The sequence below is a fragment of the Fonsecaea erecta genome (genome assembly GCF_001651985.1).
Source record: "Fonsecaea erecta strain CBS 125763 chromosome Unknown Scaff4, whole genome shotgun sequence".
NCBI classification, from domain to species: Eukaryota; Fungi; Ascomycota; class Eurotiomycetes; order Chaetothyriales; family Herpotrichiellaceae; genus Fonsecaea; species Fonsecaea erecta.
The window spans coordinates 3,215,981-3,235,346 of NW_017387247.1; the positions used below are offsets into that span (position 1 = coordinate 3,215,981).

A 19,366-nucleotide genomic window follows, 5' to 3' on the forward strand; every position below is an offset into this window, starting at 1 on the left:
TAATAAAGTTTAGCCCGATGTGTCGTGCAACCTGGATACATCTTTGGCCAGCTGCTTCCACCGGATGCTCAAAATACAGCAAGATTGCAGGACCAGGAGGGCACCGCTCCCGGTGATGATGCCCGCCCACAAACCAAAGACACCGTACTCCTTGCGAAAGCATAGGAACCACGCCGTCGTCAGGCCCACCCCATAATAAGCCACGAAGTTGCACACACCGGCCAAATGAGTCTTTCCCGCACCTCGCAGGATTCCGCTGGCGCCACCGTTGGAGAGGTCGAGGACTTGGAAGCCGGCCATCAGAGGAAGCACCTGTGCCGTCTTTCGGATCACCGCTTCGTCGCTCGTGAAGATCCGGCCGTAGCTGTTCCTGGCAAGCAGGATCAGAAAGAATTCGACGGCCCCGATAATGAAGGACAGCAGGTATGGTGTGGCAGCTGCCCTCCGAGCTTCCCGACTCTTGCCGGCACCGAGGAAGCCAGCGATGCGGTGGCTGGACGCGACACTTATTCCAAGTGCTACCGTCGTGAGCAGCAGGTCGGAAGACATCAATATCTGTGCTTCATGTCAGCAAAAGTCCGTGGGGGATTAGAAGACTTGCGAAACTTACACTCTGCGCTCCGATAGAGTTGGGGTCTAGCCTTGCAGCCATCATTGCAAGTATTTCAAAGCTAGGTCGCACCACGAGTCAGTTTCAATAGCAAAATGGAGAGACAGAAGGCTCACCTCCACCACTCCGTCGCACACGTAAAGATTCCAGTGACGGCATAAAATACCAACCGCGACAGCCCCTTCTGAATGCCAACAATTGACCCGCGCCAAGTCTTCCGGACGGCGGGCTTCCTGGAAATGATGAAGAGCAAGAAAACAACTGTGATAAATTGGTAGAAGCAGAAGGCACAAGGAACACCCCAGAGCTGCAGCTTCGTCAACCGGACAAGGACGAAGGTGGCGAAAACACCCAAGCAGCTGGCCACGGCGGTAGACACTCCGACGATATTGCTTTCGCCTTGGACCTGCAAGAACTTCTTCAACGACTCTGCCACAATCTGCAACACGCCCGCCGGCAGCATGAGCACCATAAATCTGCCGGTGGTCAACGCAAAGTCTGGCTGCTGCCCCAGGGCGATGAAAAAGCGTCCCGAAAACACCCAGATGGGCGCAAACACCACGCCAAAGATCCCGAGCAGGACCAGCAAGCACTGCTGAAGGAGGAGGCCGAGGACTTTGGGATTGTCGACCACCGAGTGCGAAGTGAACGCTTGGCCACATAATGTGTCGAGTGCCGTGGCACCGCCAATGGCAGTCATGGTCCCTGTGCAGGAGAAGAACATGAACCCGAACGAGGTGACTCCCAACTCAAAAGAGCCCAGACTTCCGGCTATTAGTGCACTTATGGCCTGCACCGCGTTTTGCAGAGCGAATGACAGACATATGGGAATCGTCCGCCGGATAAGAGCACCGAGATCGTGGAGGATATCAAAGGTGGCATCTTCCTCTTTGGATGCGATGGACGAAGTCCGGGACAGCAGCACGGTGCGCTCGTCGGGAATGTTTTCGCCCATGCTGAGCGGAGCTGTGTGAATGTTGGGAAGGGGCTAAATCAAAGACAACAGAGGAAAGCGTACAAAATACTTACAAGATACTTACCCAAGAAGCTGCTGACGGATATGTCTGTTTTAACTGTAGGACATGTGCTTAGGTCCTGATACACGGCCACGGCATTTCGTCCTGCACACAAATTTGGTAATGGACATGTCCGACAGATACATAATCTTTGCGTTCGTGGCCGATATGCTGAACTTCATATACTGGATCAGTGAGAGGATGTGCGCTAAACCCAATAGGGAAAGCTTATCCTATCTCCTTCCCGTCTGATATTGACTGCATCCTTTCTTTCTTGCCGTTCTCCTTCCGATGCAGGAAGACCTCGACGAGAAGGGTTGCGATATCTCTTCTTCCATCGAGCTGGCTAATGGAGGAGCTTTTGGTGTTACAGCCATTCCAGAGACTGTAGGCACCTACGACCCCACCCCGCTGCCAGTTGGCAGTTCAATGTCCACCATTGAGAAGCATTCCCATCGCATCGCCATGCCATAGGCTATTGTTCCGATAGCTTGGTATCCTGCACGCGTCAGCTGCAAGCGCGTCCTTGGCAGACAGCTATGGCAGAATCCACATCCAGCGCAGTCCCGCGTCAGAAGCGGTCACGCTCGGGATGTGACGAGTGTCGTCGGCGGCATTGGAAATGCAACGAGGCGAAACCAACGTGCTCGTACTGCGAGGGCGTAGGTCGTCCCTGTGTCTACTCCCGGAGGCTCTCCTGGGGCGGGCGTCAGTTCAAGAAATCGCGTTTCGGCAGCTGCCTGGAATCCGGAGCAAAGGCCGTAAGCATTGAAGCCTCGGATCGTAAGTTTATACTCGATCGAAGGAGTGTCATATGGCTCATTCTACCAAAGACCAGTTGTCGACGGCTAAGGACTTTATCTACACGTGTTCACCCAGAAGAACCAGCAGTAGTCCGAGCCCTGAGCGAAGGATATACCCAAGTCCTCGCTCAACGGCTAAGTTGGCACGAGATGAAGTCGGAGACTCAATATCGTGCACCAAAACCTCCATATTCCTGCAGCCACTGGCTTCGATGCCGGCATTAGCGGAAGAGTCCAAACACCTATTCGATTACTTCATCCACAGATTGACCATATCAATTTCCTGCCACAAAGGAATTCAGGACGAAATCTGCTCATCCATTGTACCCATGGCGATGCAAGTCCCGCATTTACTTTCTGCCACTCTTGCACTAGCTGCCGCTCACCGACGGACATCGGGGCTTTTTGAAGGGGATTGTCAATTCGAACTGATGAAGGGAAACAGTCTAACACAGTTGAGATCTGCCTTGGACAGATTCAGCCCAACCGAGAATGACAACATCCTTGCCACCACCCTGCTTCTATGCATGGCTGAGGTCATCTCTCCTGCTACGAGTACCTCGTCGTGGAGGTCACATCTCTATGGCGCCGCCACCCTCTCTGCCCAGCACGGCCGGTCCAGCGGGGCCAGTGTGTCGTCCATTTCAAATTTTCTCAGAAGAAAATACCGGGCTCTGCAGGCAGTTGCTCTGGCTTGCTCCTCGAAAAGGTTCGAGGGGCGCATACTGACCGCCAATGATGATGAATGTGATGCGTATATTGACGACCTCGCCGGATATTCAACGACTCTGCTGCCAATCTTTGAGGATATCAACGATCTCGAGCGGCTGAGGGAAGATTGCGTTTCTGATTTTTCCTGCGACTGTCCACCTGGGCCACCACATTTCGACTGCAACTCGCCTTTGGAACATCAGTCCCACTTGTTGTTCGATCGCATCCGAGATTTAATGGCACAACGGAAGATGTCATGGACCGAGGGCGAGGGGGATCTTCCTTGGCCCGTATACCACGACCTCTATCTGGTAGATGAAGCCCACCATCATATGGCGCTTCTCCAGGTGTTTCGACGTGGATCCTTGTCCGTTCCGCTGCAGATGATTGATGATAGCAGACGAGCAATCCTAGATCGTCTTTCTGCGGTCACTTACCAATCCGGCCCCTGTCCCGGGGTGGCCGCGTTACCTCCTCTATTCGTGGCGGGTATCCTGTGTACGAACAAGTCAGACAGAGACAAGGTGCGCAGCTTGTTGAAGACCATGTGGATGCACTATGGAATGGGGAACGTGAGGACTTGTCAGACCGTGTTGCAAAAGTTGTGGAAGCAGCAGGATGAGAGTTTTGCCGTTCCTAAGAAGCTGTTTGAGTATCAAGGTGAGATAGATGTTCAAGTCTATGCTATGCTTGCACACTGACCGGACAGCAGTTGACGATGATGTCCTGCCGTATTGATGGAGTACATTTGAGGAAAAAGTCACTCAGAAAATACCGTTGGGCAGCGAAAAGGTACAGCCCAGGGTTTAGAACACCATCCAGTCCGCGGGGTCCTATGGGAGATTTGCAGATTTTGATGATCTAGCTTTGAACATAAGGATTCGCTTGTAAAGAGCCCGCCAGTCTGTCATGTTCGACATCTTGCCCTCACGAGCTGCGCCGTGTGGTCAGACTGGTAGACACAAAAATTGGACTACCACAATAATAAAAGTTATCACTCTAAAGATGGAGTTTCTCGAGTTACCCGCCTTGTGTCAGGAAGAATATCATAATGCTGTAATGATGATGGATGACGGGTAGTGAGTGGTGTGAAGATGGAAGAAGAAGGATTGAGGATCCTTTGAACGGCTGATAGTCCGCAACGTGCTGACCCGGTCACGTGGATCAAGGGGAGTTCACGTGAGAATTTTAAAAGACTGGTGCTAGTCCTGAAGAAGCTTAAAGGTGCTGGAATAGCAGTTCCTGCCGCCGCAAAGATGTCCGGGCAATTTAATTATTATTACCCACCAGTCCTTCGTACAGTCCCTATCAAATATTTCTGGTGCCCCCGGGCTTCCCTAGGCCCCTCCGCTCTCTAACTAAAGCACCCAGGCAAACACCCCCAAAGCCCACAGTGTGTATCTTACCCACAACACGCGTGGTCCGCAGAACCAATTTTTTTTTCGCCGCTCCTTCGCGTGTCAATTTGTTACTGGGACAATCATGGCGGCCTTGACTCCATCTCTCTATCGTCCACACTCTTTCTCGTCCGTGTCGTCTTCGCTGTTGTCTCCGTTATCGCATCACAGTCCTTTGGCACGCTCATTGTCTGCTGCTCGCTGCTCCCCCGCACGTCTCCCGCATCGGCATTCGCACGTCCAATCGTTCTCCCAATCCCCCACCATCGTTTACCAGTCTTCTGGGAAATTTTTCAAGCTGGCTCCCTCCGGCTCACGTCCATATTCCCAAGCTACAAGTCGGCTGAGTCTGATCTCCCGACACTTGGAACAACATCAACAGACTTCTTACCCTCGCATCAACACTCCGTACACAGTCGAGCTCGACTCGTTGCCGGCGGCCACAGACGACATTCCCTACGTGCCCCCCGCGGTCCCTGCGCAGCTTACTCGAACGCCCGCTCAAACTCAGAAACGTCAACTATCGACCTCATCTGCCGCCAAAATGTCCTCGCAGCCTCCTCATGCCTCCCTCCTGATCCCGGGGCCAATCGAGATCACCGATGAAGTCTCACAGGCCATGAGTCACTATGCGCAATCCCACGTCGGACAGCCATTCGTGAATACCTTCGGCGAGACGCTTACGCTGCTGAGAGATCTATTCCAGACCACCAACCCAGCTTCTCAGCCGTTTGTACTGGCAGGAAGCGGCACTTTGGGCTGGGATCTCGTGGCAGCCAACCTGGTCGAGCCGGGTGAAGATGTCTTGGTATTGCACACTGGCTATTTCGGAGACTCTTTCGCAGACTGCCTGGCCACCTACGGCGCAAAGCCTACGCAATTGAAAGCTCCCATTGGGGACAGGCCCCAACTGCCCGAGATTGAGGCCGCACTAAAAGAGAAGAAATACAAGGCCGTGACGGTTACACATGTCGACACCTCTACCGGAGTGCTCTCCCAGATCCAGCCTCTTTCCGAACTCATCCGGCGTGTGTCTCCCGAGACCCTTCTAGTTGTTGACGGTGTCTGCTCCGTGGGCGGAGAAGAGATCCATTTTGATAAGATGGGCATTGACGTGTGCTTGACGGCCTCCCAGAAAGCCATCGGCTGCCCTCCCGGCCTGTCGATTTTGATGGTTTCAGAAAAGGCTATGAACGTCTTCAAATCGCGCAAGTCCAACCCTGGAAGCTACTATGCTAGCTTCAAGAACTGGGTACCTATCATGCAGAACTACGAGGCAAAGAAACCCTCGTACTTTGCCACTCCACCCACACAGTTGGTCCAAGCCCTCAACACGTCCCTCAAGCAGATTCTCTCACAGCCTCTCGAGACCCGCTTCGCTCAACACCGCAAGGTGAGCGAATATGTCAAGTCAAAAGTCGCAAGCCTGGGTCTCAAGCAGTTAGCGACGGACCCGGCCAACGCAGCCAATACCATGACGGCAATTTATTTACCCGAGGGGCTGACTCCCCCGGAGATCCTCCCCAAGCTGATGTCCCGGGGAGTTATCTTTGCGGGTGGCCTTCACCGGGAGATCGCGGCGAGATACATTCGTTTTGGTCACATGGGCGTCTCAGCCATGGATGAGTCGAGAGGAGAGATCGACAAGGCGCTCGAGGCGTTGAAGGACGGTTTGGCAGAGGTGGCAAGTGCGAAAAGCAAGTAAATCCAGGTGTCTGGTCTGTGACGAAGCTGAAGATGGAGGTTTTGTTTCGCACCCACTTTTCCGAGAGCAGCACAAAATCTGGGGAACGTGCCGACGTAGGATGAGCTCAACGGAATATGAACTCATCTGAACGTCGGGGGAAGTAGGAGGAAGCAGGCCAAAAGCATTTTGAACGAGGTACAAATGCAGTCATTTTGCATAACGACTACAAGGGAGTGCGCCGTCCATGAGACGGACGGGCTTCCTCGGAGGCGGCCTGAGATTGTGTATTACAAAACGACGAGTGGCTAAGGGCATGATCCTGATCACAACCTAACTACTGTATAGAGCTATGTACATACAAATATGCATGTATGTCAGTAGTGGAGCTGTAAAGACATCATCTCCAGACACACACAAGACTTTGAAACACTCACTCGTAGCCATCACGTCCTCCATCTGTAGTACACGCTGGTGTGTCGGTCGACTGGTCTGCCTTACAACAGGAGTTTCCTCCGCCCACCCCTAAATCAGCGTCCAGATCCGAGAGGTTGGCAATGGGAAACCAGCACAATCCACTCTGTACATGGGCGAGTGATGGAAGGCAAAGAACGCGTGATTTGGTGTCCTCAGCCTCGTCCCCGAAACACACACGCCCTGCACTGTATGGCGTGGGTGGGTGGGTGTTTGTTTATCCGTTCGTGTGGCCCCTTGTCCTTCCTTCTTGAACTCATGTCGCGTCCCTACTGTTTATCCAGCTCTCGCTAGCCACCCAGCCAGCTAGCTGCATACCTCATGTAAATGGGGGGATCCGTATGCCCGCGGCTCACAGACGACAAATCGGCTCATGGATTCTTTTGTATCAAGATTCAAAAAGCCGGGCATTGAGGCTCGTGAAAGAAAGAAAAAGAGGTTTTGCGATATCTCGAACGAACAACCTTCAAGAAGTATAGTTAAAACTTGTCAGTATAGTAGTAGTACAGAGTCCGTTCACTCGCCACATATTACAAGAAACCTGGTATTTCTTTCGTCACTCTGACAATTCCACATTTCCCATCCCTTTTCATCCTTCAATACCGACATCAACATCATTAGTCGTGACCGAGACAGAAGACCCAATTTTCGTCAGCCTGGTGTTCCTAATACACCCAATATTTCAACACGAGATATGAAAGTCGAATCCCAACCGCCGAGTTCTCAGCTTGTTTTCACAGAGCCAAATATTCCCAGCAGGAGAAAACGAACGCCACACTATGCGTATGGTACATGGAGCGAAAGAACCATTATGTTCCTTCTGCAGCGGCTTTTTCCCTCCCGCTCTCCGACGCTGCAGGCGACAACACGAAAGGGGACAAAATACATGTGCATCGTGAGGTTTATGCAGAGTTATTGAATCGGCTCCTCGACCGGATCCTCTTGCCGTATCGGTAGAAGAAGAATCTATAGCGACAGATCGTTAGCTCATCTTTCCCAACAAAATAGCAGATGTCAGGGGCCACACTCACGGCATGGGGACACAGGCCAGGGCCAGGAAGCCCAGCAGGGAAGATGCCCATTGGTAATCGAGGTTCTCATACACTGCGAGGCACACGTTAGTGTCCGGGAGGTCATGTAGTGGGAAGCGCTAATGCTGTACGGAGTCGACTCACTTTGCGTTCCGAAGAGGGGAAATGCTCCCGCGAACAGGAGCCGGACGAGACAGTTGGCTGCAACGGCGCTGGCTGCGAAGCTGGGGTACTATTCGACGAGTCAGATGATGAAATGTCAGATAGACCAGGACGGGGCAAAGTAGACTCACCGCATCGACGAGGAAGGTCAAGATGCCAGTGAAGGCAAGGAACAACCCAGTACCAAAGACCGCGCTGCCGATGATGGGCACGATCCAGTGGACGCTCGAATACGTCGTCCAGCCGAACCAGAATATGCCGACGGGCACAAGAATGCCGCCGAACATGGCGGGCGGCAAGCGGTACTCGGGCTCGGGCTTGATGCCCACCTGTCCCGTCTGCTCCTCGTGCTTGCGCACCATCTTGACGTAATTCTTGTGCCAGAACGGGTCGGTCAGGACGCCGATGGTGATGCCAACGAGGATGCCGATGAAGGTCAGGCCAACCTGGTACAACGAGAAGCCGTGGTTCTCGCCGAAGACGAGCGGGAAGGCGCCAAAGAACAGGTAGATGATGCCTAGGAGGATGGCCGAGTAGAGGCAGAGCAGGAGACACATGGGCTCGAAGAACAAGAGCTCAAAGGGCACTGAGCACGAGTGGATGACGGTCCCCAGGATGCTGCGGTTGAGCTTCTCAATCGGCGCGTACCACTGGTTATCTCCCGTCTCCTTACGCTTTTTCTCCGCGCGCCGTTTGAGGAGGACTTTGTGGTACGTCTCGGGCACGAAAAAAATGACCATGACCAGTAGGACGCCAGTCCAGATGAGGAGCGTGTAGAAAGTCCATCGCCTGTACACGAAGTATTGTTGTCAGCGGCGAGTTTCTTCTCATAATGAGGGGGATTATCATCATACCATGTGGTGAATTGGTTAATCAACCCGCCGATAATCGGGCCAAATGCAGGACCCATAAACGGCGTGGCCGTGAAGATCATCATAGGGAACTCAAGATCCTTGGGCTCAAACAGGTCTGCCACGGTGCCTGCGGCGACGGCCAGGAACGCACTGCCCGCGAAGCCGTCGAAGAAGCGGCACACAATCATGGTCTGGATGTTCTGGGCAACGGCGCAAGGGATCAGCCAGATCAGGAAGAAGAACATGGACGCGATGTAGATGGGTCGTCGCCCATAGAACTCGGAAAGGGGCCCCAGCAGCATGGGCCCGAATGCTAAGCCCAAGACGAATGTCGAGAGACCAAGCGTGGCGATTTCTCTGGAGCAGTGGAACTCCTCCCTGAGCTGCTCGTAGGTGGTGGTGTAGACAGACGAGGTAAACGTTCTAATGAGCAACCAGTCAATATCCGCCACAGAAGAAACCTCCACAAAGTGAGATTCCTACTTACACGCAGAAGGAAGCGAGAGAAGTGATGAGGACAATGATCCATTTCCGGGCAAGATTGAAGTTGCGAGGGTTTTCCTTGTCGCCTGGTCCCTCCCAGAAAACTTCGAAGGGATTCGTCTTGGTGCGCTCGATAGTTGTCTCGTCGCTCTCATTGTCGTCGACATCATACACCGAGTAGCCGTCGGTAGCCACGGAGCGTGTCCTCCCAATAGTCTGCGACCGTGTCGCTGATACCCCCGTGCCTGAGGTCGGGGTTGGGTGAATGGTCTCTGCCTTCTCCAGATCGACCTCCGATTGGTGTCGCTCACCGAGGGTGTTGACGCTCGTGGAAGACGAGCTTGAGTCTCGCACGCTCTCGATATCAGCCATACTTGTGAGCTTGTTCCTGTTACTGTATTGTTGTGATGGTGGCAGTCGAATATCTCTGTCGATAGATCCCAAAGATGGACGCGAAGGCGGATGTGGTTGTCAATGCACAAAGCCTCCCGTCGCATTCCCTCGCTAGGCATATATACACCCCCATTGCTATGGCTGTGAACAGAATGCTTCGTACGCACCTTTACCCAATTGAGCATGCTGGCTTTAGCGCTAGGGAATCCTCCACGTTGCGCGATTTGGGGCACGTAGATCCGGGTATCGATATTGTGGTACGACTGCTTCCGTTAGTAAGCTGTAGGGGTCAAGACTCGCCCAGATACTGATAGGTCGACGAGAATCCGCCGGACTGGGGGTTGAGGATTTCGAGTGGGTCCTAGTATGTAGACGCCCTCGACGCCCTTCGGCCACGAGTTTCCAAGCGGACGAGGACGTTGGCAGTCTTCGTTGGACACCTCGTCGTACCCGACGCTGGTGATGGTGGTGGGTTTGGTATGCGACAACCAGGTATTCGCAGCCACTCACGTTGACCCTCACCACTGGCTCCTTAGGACTGTTTGTATGTAATCCTCTGATGGTGATTAGTATTCCTAAACCCCCCAGGCTGTCTTCCAGACCCATCCGCTGTCTGCATCTGGAGGTTTCACGATCTGCAATGGGTCGTCCTGGTGGGAATAGAGAGTTTTGGCTGTTGCTCACCAAAGCACGGGGCGTCGTCGTATCGTTTTGCCATTCATCCATCCCCTGGGGTCTGCACCCCTGCGAGGAACTTGACTGCACGTCGACGTCATCTTTCGCGATACTGGCTGGGGAGATTGTACGATGTCTTGTACGGCGGCCACTAGAGCTGAAGCCACACATGGTCGGCGCGGCCACTACTTCATCGAGTTTGGTCGGCTTATGACCGAGTAGCACGTCAGCTTGTCCACCACGAATGTTCTTCCATTGGCTCCTTCATCTCTCGAACATCTTCTCGAACATGCCCTTATGCCCTAGGCTCGCGAGAACCGGTAGTGCACCCAATGTTATCACCTAAACCCTTCGGACGCTGCTTATCTCATAAACCCTAGCGTGACGCCCCCCCAGACGGAGGGCTGTCCTTATAGCCGCCAAAAGTCCGTCTATTCGCGCTCAAGAATTTGTCAGTCTCGCTTGTTACTTTAACACCGACGTACTGAGTGCCATGGATGCGTGCGAAGCCTTATCTGATATCTCCAGTGGGCTTCCAACAACAGTTGTTGTAAAAAAGTTGGTGGCCAACAACATTTCTGTTCAAGGAGCTGAATCCTTTTTGAGGGAATATAGGGCTGGCGGTTGATGGGACGGCACGCAAACCCGAGATTACTGCCAACTATAGGGCTGTCTCTCACTTGAGCAATGCCTCCCTGACCATCTTTCCCAGGCCTGCTAGTCGATCTCGTGGCTCGTTCGAGAAGACAATCCGTATGTATTGAGCTTCCTCGTCAGAACCCCAGCCGACCATCGGCGTCACGCAGGCTCCTTGTGCCAGAAGCGCTTCAGCGGCGGCATCCGCTCTCCAACCCAGCGTGTCGACACGCAACAACAGCGACCATCCGCCGCTCGGCTTGCCAAAGGGCAGTCCACTGAGTTCTTTCAGGCACAGATCCCTGCGAAGCTGCAGTTCGCGAACGTAGTCGACAATAGTGGCCTTGGATATCTGAAGCGCCTCCTTCGCAGCTCGTTGTGCAATACCTACAGGAACAACAACATTGGCCATCGATACCAGGCCGATGTCCTGTATAATGTGCGCGGGGCCAACAATCCAGCCTACGCGCCAGCCAATCATGCGCAATTCTTTTGAAGCCGATCCCACTATTATGGTTCGATTCGCCATGCCAGGGAAGGATGCTGGGTGGATAATGGGGAGATTATCGAATATCAAACGCTCCATGGCTGCATCATATATCAACAAAATATCATGCTTGACACAAAGCTCGGCGATGAGGGTCCAATCTCCCTGGTCGAGGTAAGCCCCGGTCGGCATGCTGGGGGACATCATCAGCATCGTTGTGATCTTGTTGTTTGGCGAGTCCATCACTTCTCGCAGTTTGTCCCGGTCCAGGGACCATACTTCCCCCGGGTTAAACTGCAGAGGCACCAAATGTGGGATGCCACCAGCTAGCCTGACGCGATTGAGCAGCCCAGCGTACACGGGTTCTGTCAAGAGGACGCCGTCCCCTTCTTCCACCGTGGCCAGCAGGGTGTTGAGGATCCCGCTCAGGCCCCCAGCCGTGATGATGCAGTTTGCCTCACCGTTGTATTGGATCGTACCTGCGGTCATGGAGCTTACGTGCTCAGCAACAGCATTCCTCAGGTCTATCTGTCCGAGGAATGGAAGGTAACTGTTGTCGTCGTCGTTTGTGGCTGCCGCTGAGGTGAGGCTTTGCACAACATCGTCGGGAGGGATGTCGACATCAAGGTTCTCCAGGCGTAGCAACTTCTCAGTGGGAGGGCCGGCTTGTGACTGTTTTGCCTTGACCTTGTCCGCAATGTTGCCCATCTTGTCTACCCCGATCCCATGAAGGCCCTGGAGCCTTTTTGGTCTGTGGCGATTCATATTTTTTTTTCTGGTGATACACCTGGGCTTCAGTATTATGGTCTCGAAAATCGCACCTGGAGCTCAAGATCTGAGCGGATTTAATGTGATGGTAGGTAGTCGGGAAGCTTGGGAGCCACGCCCTGTGACATCGCTGAATCACTTCCGGTCTTTTGGAAGTCTTCGTACCTCTAAACAAGACATGTTTACCGCTCACATTCTGGGGTCTGTGCAACAGGAAGGAGGGGCTTGAAAATGAAGGTAGAGCTGGAGAAGATCGTGTTTTGTTAATGGCTGCAGCAAGATATGGAGAGGTTGAAAGAGCACCTACGGCCAGTACTGGCGGTATTACAATATACTGTATGTTGTACAGTATGTACGGGTAAGCGGGGTGCCTAGCTAGTCACCTAGGGGACTACACAGATCGCGCTACAGTTATTCTACCGCCTAACCCTCCAGGCCTTAATGGCTATAGTCGCGCGTACCGTTCCATTTAGCGCCTAGACTCTCGCTGCTAGGGACTGACTAGTCCATGTGGACCAATGTACAGTACATTGGTAACTGCTGCTCAGTCAATACCATTCAATGTCTCCTTCATCATATTCAGCTCCGCCATCAAGTTTCTTGTCGTTCGCGGCCAGATGCAGATCCCCAGCCCCAACCGTGAGTGTCCAAGAAGATAAGCGAATTTGCAGGGCTCAATCAGAAGCCCCGGCTTCATGGCGAGCAGTGTGGCATGGGGCTATTTTGCCATCCATCGTCAATCTTGCGTGATAGCCAGATCCATTCCATCACCACCACACGAGCTCGTCTTCCTTTCAAAATGCAGCTCTCGACAAGAAAGAGAAATGGTTCAGGCATCTATTCTCAAGCGTAAAGACACAGCGGGAGATTGATATCAATGAGAGAAAACGAGGAGAGACTGCTACCCAGCGTGCACGTGATTGATATATTGTCCGCGAGGAACGCCTGACGGACCCAGCCATGTCTACCGTGTTTGTCGGCAGCAGCAGGCATCGACACCTAGACGATGAGCTGGCTTCGAATGGCTCCTCAATCTCGCTGGATGAGCAGGCTGAAGCCCTCCTCAAGCCGCCAGAGAAGAAGGCCGATTCCGCGAGTGCTTCACCAAACGACGTCCCTCCCCTGGGTCTGCCTCATCATGAGAAGAGGTTTTGGTTCCAGAGGGGTCAAGCATATGATCCTCACGCCATCGCAACACAGGTACATCTCGCTACTGCTGAGAATGGGGATATGGGAGGCTGATTGATTTTACAGGCAAGCGTGTTTGACAATCCGGACACCGCGAAGGAGTACCAGCCCCGGCGAGACTGGCAAGTTCTTGGTCTGCACACTCTCTCGCGGCATTGGCAATTAACATGCCGCGTGTTTCAGGGAGAACCTGCACCGCTTCGACCCGTTTGCTCGATGGACCTGGGGCGAAGAGTACAGGTTGATTCGCAAGACCGATGTGCGGATCATGGTCTTTGCCTGCATCATGTTCATGGCTTTGGAACTCGATCGTGCAAATATCACGCAGGCCCTGAGCGACGACTTCCTCAAGGACCTGCACCTAACCACCAACGGTGTGGATGCTTCATCACATAAACCCCCAACGCAGCGAGACACAATAGACTAACCGGTGGCTTTACTCAGATTATAATCTCGGCAACACGGTTTTCAAAGTGTCCTTCCTTTGCGCCGAGGTGCCGTCGCAATTGGTGTCGAAATGGGTCGGTCCCGACCGCTGGATTCCCATGCAAATGACTCTGTGGTCCCTTGTCGCCGTGACCCAATTCTGGCTCGAGGGGCGGACATCTTTCCTCCTCTGTCGATGTCTCTTGGGGATTTTGCAGGGCGGCTTCATCCCAGACGTGAGTGCTCGGGAGGACGCCTTAGGGGCCGGAAAGAATGTGTTGGGGACATTTCTCGCTCATCAATGCACAGGTGATTCTCTACTTGTCGTACTTCTACAAGCACCACGAACTCTCCTTGCGCCTGGGCTTCTTCTGGACCGCCATGAGTCTGGCCGACATCATCTCGGGCTTCCTGGCCTACGGCGTCCTCCATATGAGAGGCGTGCAGCGGCAGTCTGGGTGGCGGTGGTTGTTCCTGATAGAGGTAGGCTGTCTTCGTTCTCCTGTTTCCAGAATTCCAGTTGGTGAACGCAAATTATGTTAGGGGCTATTGACCATGTTCGTCGGCCTTTTGGCGTTTGGTCTTATGCCGGCCTCGCCAACACAGACAGCAAGCTGGCTTCGGGGGAGGACGGGCTGGTTTACAGAGAGGTAAGAAGAGACGTGTCACTTTCTGGGCGATGTGAATATGTCTTGTTGATTGTTGAATCAACCTAGGGAGGAGATCATCATGGTCAACCGAGTGATCCGCGACGACCCCAGCAAGGGCGGCATGCACAACCGGCAGGCCATCACCCCAGGTCTCCTGTGGCAGAGCCTGAAAGATTTCGACCTTTGGTAAGCAAATCTCCGTTGAATCATGACTTCGTCTCGTCCCAGTCTACCCACACTGCTAACTGCACTGTCTTGCCTAGGCCACTGTATGTCTTGGGGCTCATGTTCCAGATTCCCATGACGCCGGTACAGCAGTATCTCACGCTCTCTCTGCGCGGTCTCGGCTTCGACACATTCCAAACGAATTTGTTGGCGATTCCCTACACCGTCTTCCATAGTATGTGTCTCCCGTTCATTCATTCATTCATTCATCCACGCAACCACGTCACTTGGGAAGAAAGAAACCAGAAAGCCCAAACCTGGAGGTCATTCCCGGCTAACATCTCTTGCACTACCAGTGATCAACATGCTGCTTTTGACCTATGTGGCCGAGATCCTGCACGAGCTCACATTCACGGCCGTGACAGGCCAGCTCTGGGCGCTCCCATTCCTGATCTTCTTCAACAGCGTCGATACGTCCAAGATGAACAAATGGGCCACGTGGGCCGTCACGACTCTGCTGCTCAGCTACCCCAATGGTATGAAAAGATTGATCATGTCGTGGACTGTCCTTCCAATGAATGGATAAGCTCTGAGGCTAATATGCGTCCCGAACCAGCCCACCCGATCCAAGTTGGCTGGAACTCGCGCAACTCCAACGCCGTACATTCCCGCACCGTGTCGGCGGCCATGTACAACATGTTCGTGCAAGCCGGCGGCGTGATATCCTCCAACGTGTATCGAGCAGGTCAGTCCCTCTTTATTTTTGTTCTTTCTTCCGTTATACTATTCGTGTTACCTGCTTACCAACCTCTATCACCTCCTCGCAATTCTCACCTCGCTGATATCGCGCGCAGATGATGCCCCCGCCTACAAGCGCGGCAACCGTGTGCTCCTCGCCGTGGCCCTGCTGAACATTGCTTTGTACCTGTTCACCAAGGCATACTACGTGCTCCGCAACCGGCACCGCGACAGGAAGTGGACCGCCATGACCGAGGCGCAGCAGCTTCAGTACCTGTCGAGAACGCGGGAGATGGGAAATAAGCGGTTGGATTTCCGGTTTGCGCACTGAACAGACCAAAGAAAAAGAGACAACGAGTGTTGGGAAAGGAGGGAAGCGGGGGAATGCTAGACATTCTGGTCCTTTACGGTAGTGTTTTGTGTCGGGCTTGGTGCAATGGGAGGGGAAATAGAACGGGAGAGACCGTCTTGTTTAAAGGAGAGGGAGAGGTAGGGGAGGGGGAAGGGAGCGTGCTTATTTAATAACCCAAGGAGAATATGGAGACCGGGAGGGAGGTTGCAGAAGAGCATCTAGGGTTGACTCGGCAGAGGATAGAGACTTTGAAAGAGCCGGTCCAGGGTTAACTAGGGGGCGGACCAGATCTAATCAGATGGCACAATCTAATCTAATCCCAGGACTTGGACGACATAGACAACATCAACTCAAGGAGGTTCAAAGCAAGTTCCAGTCGAAGGTTGACCAGCATTTTTTAGTGTATATCATAAGCTTCTATCTACTTTGTCTGTGGTATCTCTCCTTTTTCTCGTCAGATGGACCATCCAATGGACGAAGATTCGACAATCATCACATCACCACCTGAGCGGCCAGTCAGTAATCAGAAACAAAACAGACAGAAACGACAGTAAAGGTGAAGAACTTACCCAAAAGCCTCTTCAAAGTATTCAACACCTCGCTTACCCTGCTTCAAGGCTGTGTGGACCGCTGCCCTGGCCTCGTCGGCCATGCCGCCCGGGCCACAGGTCAAGATGGCAATGCGGCCGCCGGCGGGGCCGGCGCTGTTCACGTCGTTGATGATGGTCAGGATCGTGGCGGAAATGTCAGGCCGGCCGTACGAGATGGTCAGTCCGTCACTAAGGCTCGTGGCGGGGGTGCTCTTGAGATCGACTTCCTTGTCCCGCGCTGCAGCGGCGTGGGCGAGGTCGACTTCGTGGGAATCCAGACTGCTGCTACTCTGCGGCTCTCGGGACGATGTGGCGTGCAGGTGGATGTGGATGTCCTCACGCCCGAGTATGGGCTTCAGCTCGTGTGCCACGACGCTGCGGATCATCGCGGACTGCTTAGTTGACCATATCAAGGTGATGTCTCTCGTGCGCGTAGCCACTTTTCCATCCGGGCGTGATGCTTGTGCTTGGCTACTTGTTCTTCGGACATGGTCTTGCAGGTAAGGCGTCGCGCCAGAGATTCCGGTCCCACCGACAACAAAGACGACATTCTCGTATGTGTGCAGAGGGCTGTGCTCACCATAGGGTCCTTCAATGAAAAGGTGGGGCGTGATGACTCCGGTGGGTGACTTGAGACATTCGTCTCGGAGACGCTTGGTCCAGCTACCAAAGGGCCGGATGAGGAAGGTGAGTTTCTGCCGACCGACCTTGTCCTGGAAGAAGTCAACTTTATGCTGCGATGGGTCTGGCGTGACGTCTAGGGAAGTCGGCGAGGATGAGCTTGGGGCGGCAACCGCCTCGACATCCTTGCCCGCGAGTGCCTCGATGTCGGTCCTGTGCTCGGCTCCAGCTTCGGCAGTCGTGACAACGCTTGCCGGGTCCGATTCCTTGACAGTCTCGTAAGCTCCCAAAGTGAAGGGGTGGTTCTCCCAGCCCTTCCATTTCATTGGCTGGTACAAGTAGTAATGCTGGCCAGGTCCTGCTTTAAGCATCCGAGATCCAGGAACGATGTCAAGTCTGATGAAGTCGCCGTCTTTGTCGTAAGTTGCGGAGGCCGTGGAATTGACAACAGCGTGGGACAATCTGATGTGAAGGTTGCAGTATGCCCACCGAGCAAGGCGAGCTGCTCGATCAAAGCACCAAATAGCCACCAGTGGCCATAGATAGCCGTTGTACTCTCCGTCGAAGATGGCAGTGTGGCTGGTTTGCGGAGCTCAGCAAGTGGGAGGGTAAGGAGGGGGAGAGGGTCAAGCACGTACTAAAACAAACCAACGATGGTCACCACGGAGAGTGCAATGTGGATAAGGAGGAAGAGCTCATACGACCTGACGCGGAACCACATGAAAGAGAACAGCACGATCAAGCTCATTGCAATCGTCGCCTGGAACTCGTGTTAGCACAAGTGGAGACGTATGACCGGCGTGAGAGCTTACCAGTCCTCCCATGTACCAATACTGCTCCGTCCACGACTCGGCGAAGTAGCCAACTAGAAGGAGAGTCAGCATCGTTGTCCAGGACGAAGTAAATACGAATAGATCATACAGGTGCCTTCTAAAACCGACCATCCCACCGAATGGACAATCGCCAGCACCGTCGCACATCGAGCAATGTGTCTGTGGAAGATGTTGAAAGTCGCAAAGCTCCAGCCAGTGAGCCATAAGAAGATGTTGTTCCTTCCAGAGAACATCCACAGCCAGGGCAGCATTGCATAGCAAAGGATGCCAGTGCGGTCTGAAATATACCGCCAGGCCTGTTGAGGTTCGGTGTAGCTGAAAGGCAGTCAGCAATTGTTCCAACCAGAGAGGAGGGGACGATGTCGAGAACATACTAAAGGTTGGGCCAGAAAATCTGATAGCCAACGCAACACAGGATGAAGGTCATGACCCAGAAGGAGACAACGATAATCGTTTCCATGCGTGTCGGTATGGTAGTCCAGAACAGAGGGCGGTTGTGATGGGAGCCAAATGTTGCAGGTACGATGACATTTGATCGGAGCCAATGATGAACCGAGCTGACACAGGCGACAACTCCCGATCGAGGGCCTTTCTGGCCGGAGGATGTCTTTCTTCCCTCGATGTCGTCCACAGCTTTCAGACGACGAGATCCAGAGAAATGTGTAGCGAGACGGTTGAGAACGCCTATTAACAGCAGCCCACCCCAAAACCCGTACATGGCCCAACTAGAACAGTTTAACACAAATCCAAACATGTTTTTGATAGTTGCAGGGGGAAAGAACGCACCCGTATCTTTGATGGAGGACGTATTCTAGATCGAAGACAACCTTCGCATAGTCAGTACAGTGCTGAGATGCAGACATGAAGAAGACAACAAGGACGTACATAGGTGTCTCTACCAGCCTTGTATAAAGACCTGGAAATCATGACCGACGTATTGAAGACAGTGAGGTCTTCAATATCGCTATACTGGGCAACCGGAAGAGATTTGATGTATTCGTTGGTGAGGTTTGGGAGCACTTCGGCATAAGGAATGAGTTGGACGTTGCCATACTCCTCGCAGTATCCTGAGAACTGCTTTTCGCCAGCTTCAATTTCGCGGGGTGTACAATAGACCTTTGCAGCAGCCCACATTGACATGACGACAAGTTTGTTGGTGCATGCGTTGGTATAGTAATCAGGGTCAGTTTCATTGAAAGTGAGGTATGACACAGCTGTTTGGATGCCATTCAAGCAACCAGTATACTTGTCTACGGCCCCTCGTGAGAGGCCGCATAGCAATAACAACAAACTTAGTGTCCTCATGTCAAAGGTAGGCCAGGCAATAGCTTGTGAGAGCACTGAAGGGGACTGCCAGAGCAGTAAAGAGACATCCTGGTAGATTTATAGTCCAATCCAGGACTCCTACCTTTCCAGCGAATTGAGTGGATGGCAAAGTGCATCGAAAGCACCTGACAAGACTGCAAATCGTGACTGAGTGGACATAGCAGAGGTTCCTGGGTCACTTCTAGACCTTGGATCCGACAGCACTTACCACACTCGGGTATACCAACGCATACGGTGGAGGCCAGTTGTGAGTGGTTACGGTGGAGACGCTGCTCACATGTCCGATCAAGAGT

At 53.2% G+C, this 19,366-nt stretch overlaps 7 protein-coding genes across 7 annotated transcripts; 3 read left to right on the plus strand and 4 right to left on the minus strand.

Moving 5' to 3' along the window:
* Positions 1-9: 9 nt before the first annotated feature.
* AYL99_05922 (hypothetical protein) lies at positions 10-1,565 on the minus strand (the record flags this gene model as incomplete). Its single annotated transcript, XM_018837434.1, has 3 exons — positions 10-555; positions 611-671; positions 727-1,565. 3 exons carry the CDS (start codon positions 1,563-1,565, stop codon positions 10-12), a joined length of 1,446 nt encoding a protein of 481 aa, XP_018694287.1.
* Positions 1,566-2,758: 1,193 nt separating this feature from the next.
* On the plus strand, positions 2,759-3,878 carry AYL99_05923 (hypothetical protein; the record flags this gene model as incomplete). The annotated part of the gene is made up of 2 exons (XM_018837435.1): positions 2,759-3,800; positions 3,853-3,878. 2 exons carry the CDS (start codon positions 2,759-2,761, stop codon positions 3,876-3,878), a joined length of 1,068 nt encoding a protein of 355 aa, XP_018694288.1.
* A 744-nt stretch (positions 3,879-4,622) lies between these two features.
* Positions 4,623-6,242, plus strand: AYL99_05924 (hypothetical protein; the record flags this gene model as incomplete). Its single annotated transcript, XM_018837436.1, has 1 exon — positions 4,623-6,242. One exon carries the CDS (start codon positions 4,623-4,625, stop codon positions 6,240-6,242), a length of 1,620 nt encoding a protein of 539 aa, XP_018694289.1.
* A 1,355-nt stretch (positions 6,243-7,597) lies between these two features.
* AYL99_05925 (hypothetical protein) lies at positions 7,598-9,597 on the minus strand (the record flags this gene model as incomplete). Its single annotated transcript, XM_018837437.1, has 6 exons — positions 7,598-7,661; positions 7,727-7,799; positions 7,871-7,958; positions 8,020-8,677; positions 8,743-9,165; positions 9,230-9,597. 6 exons carry the CDS (start codon positions 9,595-9,597, stop codon positions 7,598-7,600), a joined length of 1,674 nt encoding a protein of 557 aa, XP_018694290.1.
* A 1,372-nt stretch (positions 9,598-10,969) lies between these two features.
* AYL99_05926 (hypothetical protein) lies at positions 10,970-12,124 on the minus strand (the record flags this gene model as incomplete). Its single annotated transcript, XM_018837438.1, has 1 exon — positions 10,970-12,124. The coding sequence occupies one exon, from the start codon at positions 12,122-12,124 to the stop codon at positions 10,970-10,972; it is 1,155 nt and encodes a 384-aa protein (XP_018694291.1).
* Positions 12,125-13,144: 1,020 nt separating this feature from the next.
* AYL99_05927 (retrograde regulation protein 2) lies at positions 13,145-15,682 on the plus strand (the record flags this gene model as incomplete). The annotated part of the gene is made up of 11 exons (XM_018837439.1): positions 13,145-13,384; positions 13,439-13,473; positions 13,556-13,746; positions 13,817-14,034; positions 14,108-14,281; positions 14,342-14,448; positions 14,515-14,634; positions 14,712-14,848; positions 14,970-15,149; positions 15,230-15,358; positions 15,468-15,682. 11 exons carry the CDS (start codon positions 13,145-13,147, stop codon positions 15,680-15,682), a joined length of 1,746 nt encoding a protein of 581 aa, XP_018694292.1.
* Positions 15,683-16,200: 518 nt separating this feature from the next.
* Positions 16,201-18,887, minus strand: AYL99_05928 (hypothetical protein; the record flags this gene model as incomplete). Its single annotated transcript, XM_018837440.1, has 8 exons — positions 16,201-16,207; positions 16,273-17,493; positions 17,553-17,674; positions 17,727-17,779; positions 17,836-18,062; positions 18,122-18,472; positions 18,534-18,574; positions 18,633-18,887. 8 exons carry the CDS (start codon positions 18,885-18,887, stop codon positions 16,201-16,203), a joined length of 2,277 nt encoding a protein of 758 aa, XP_018694293.1.
* Positions 18,888-19,366: the final 479 nt, after the last annotated feature.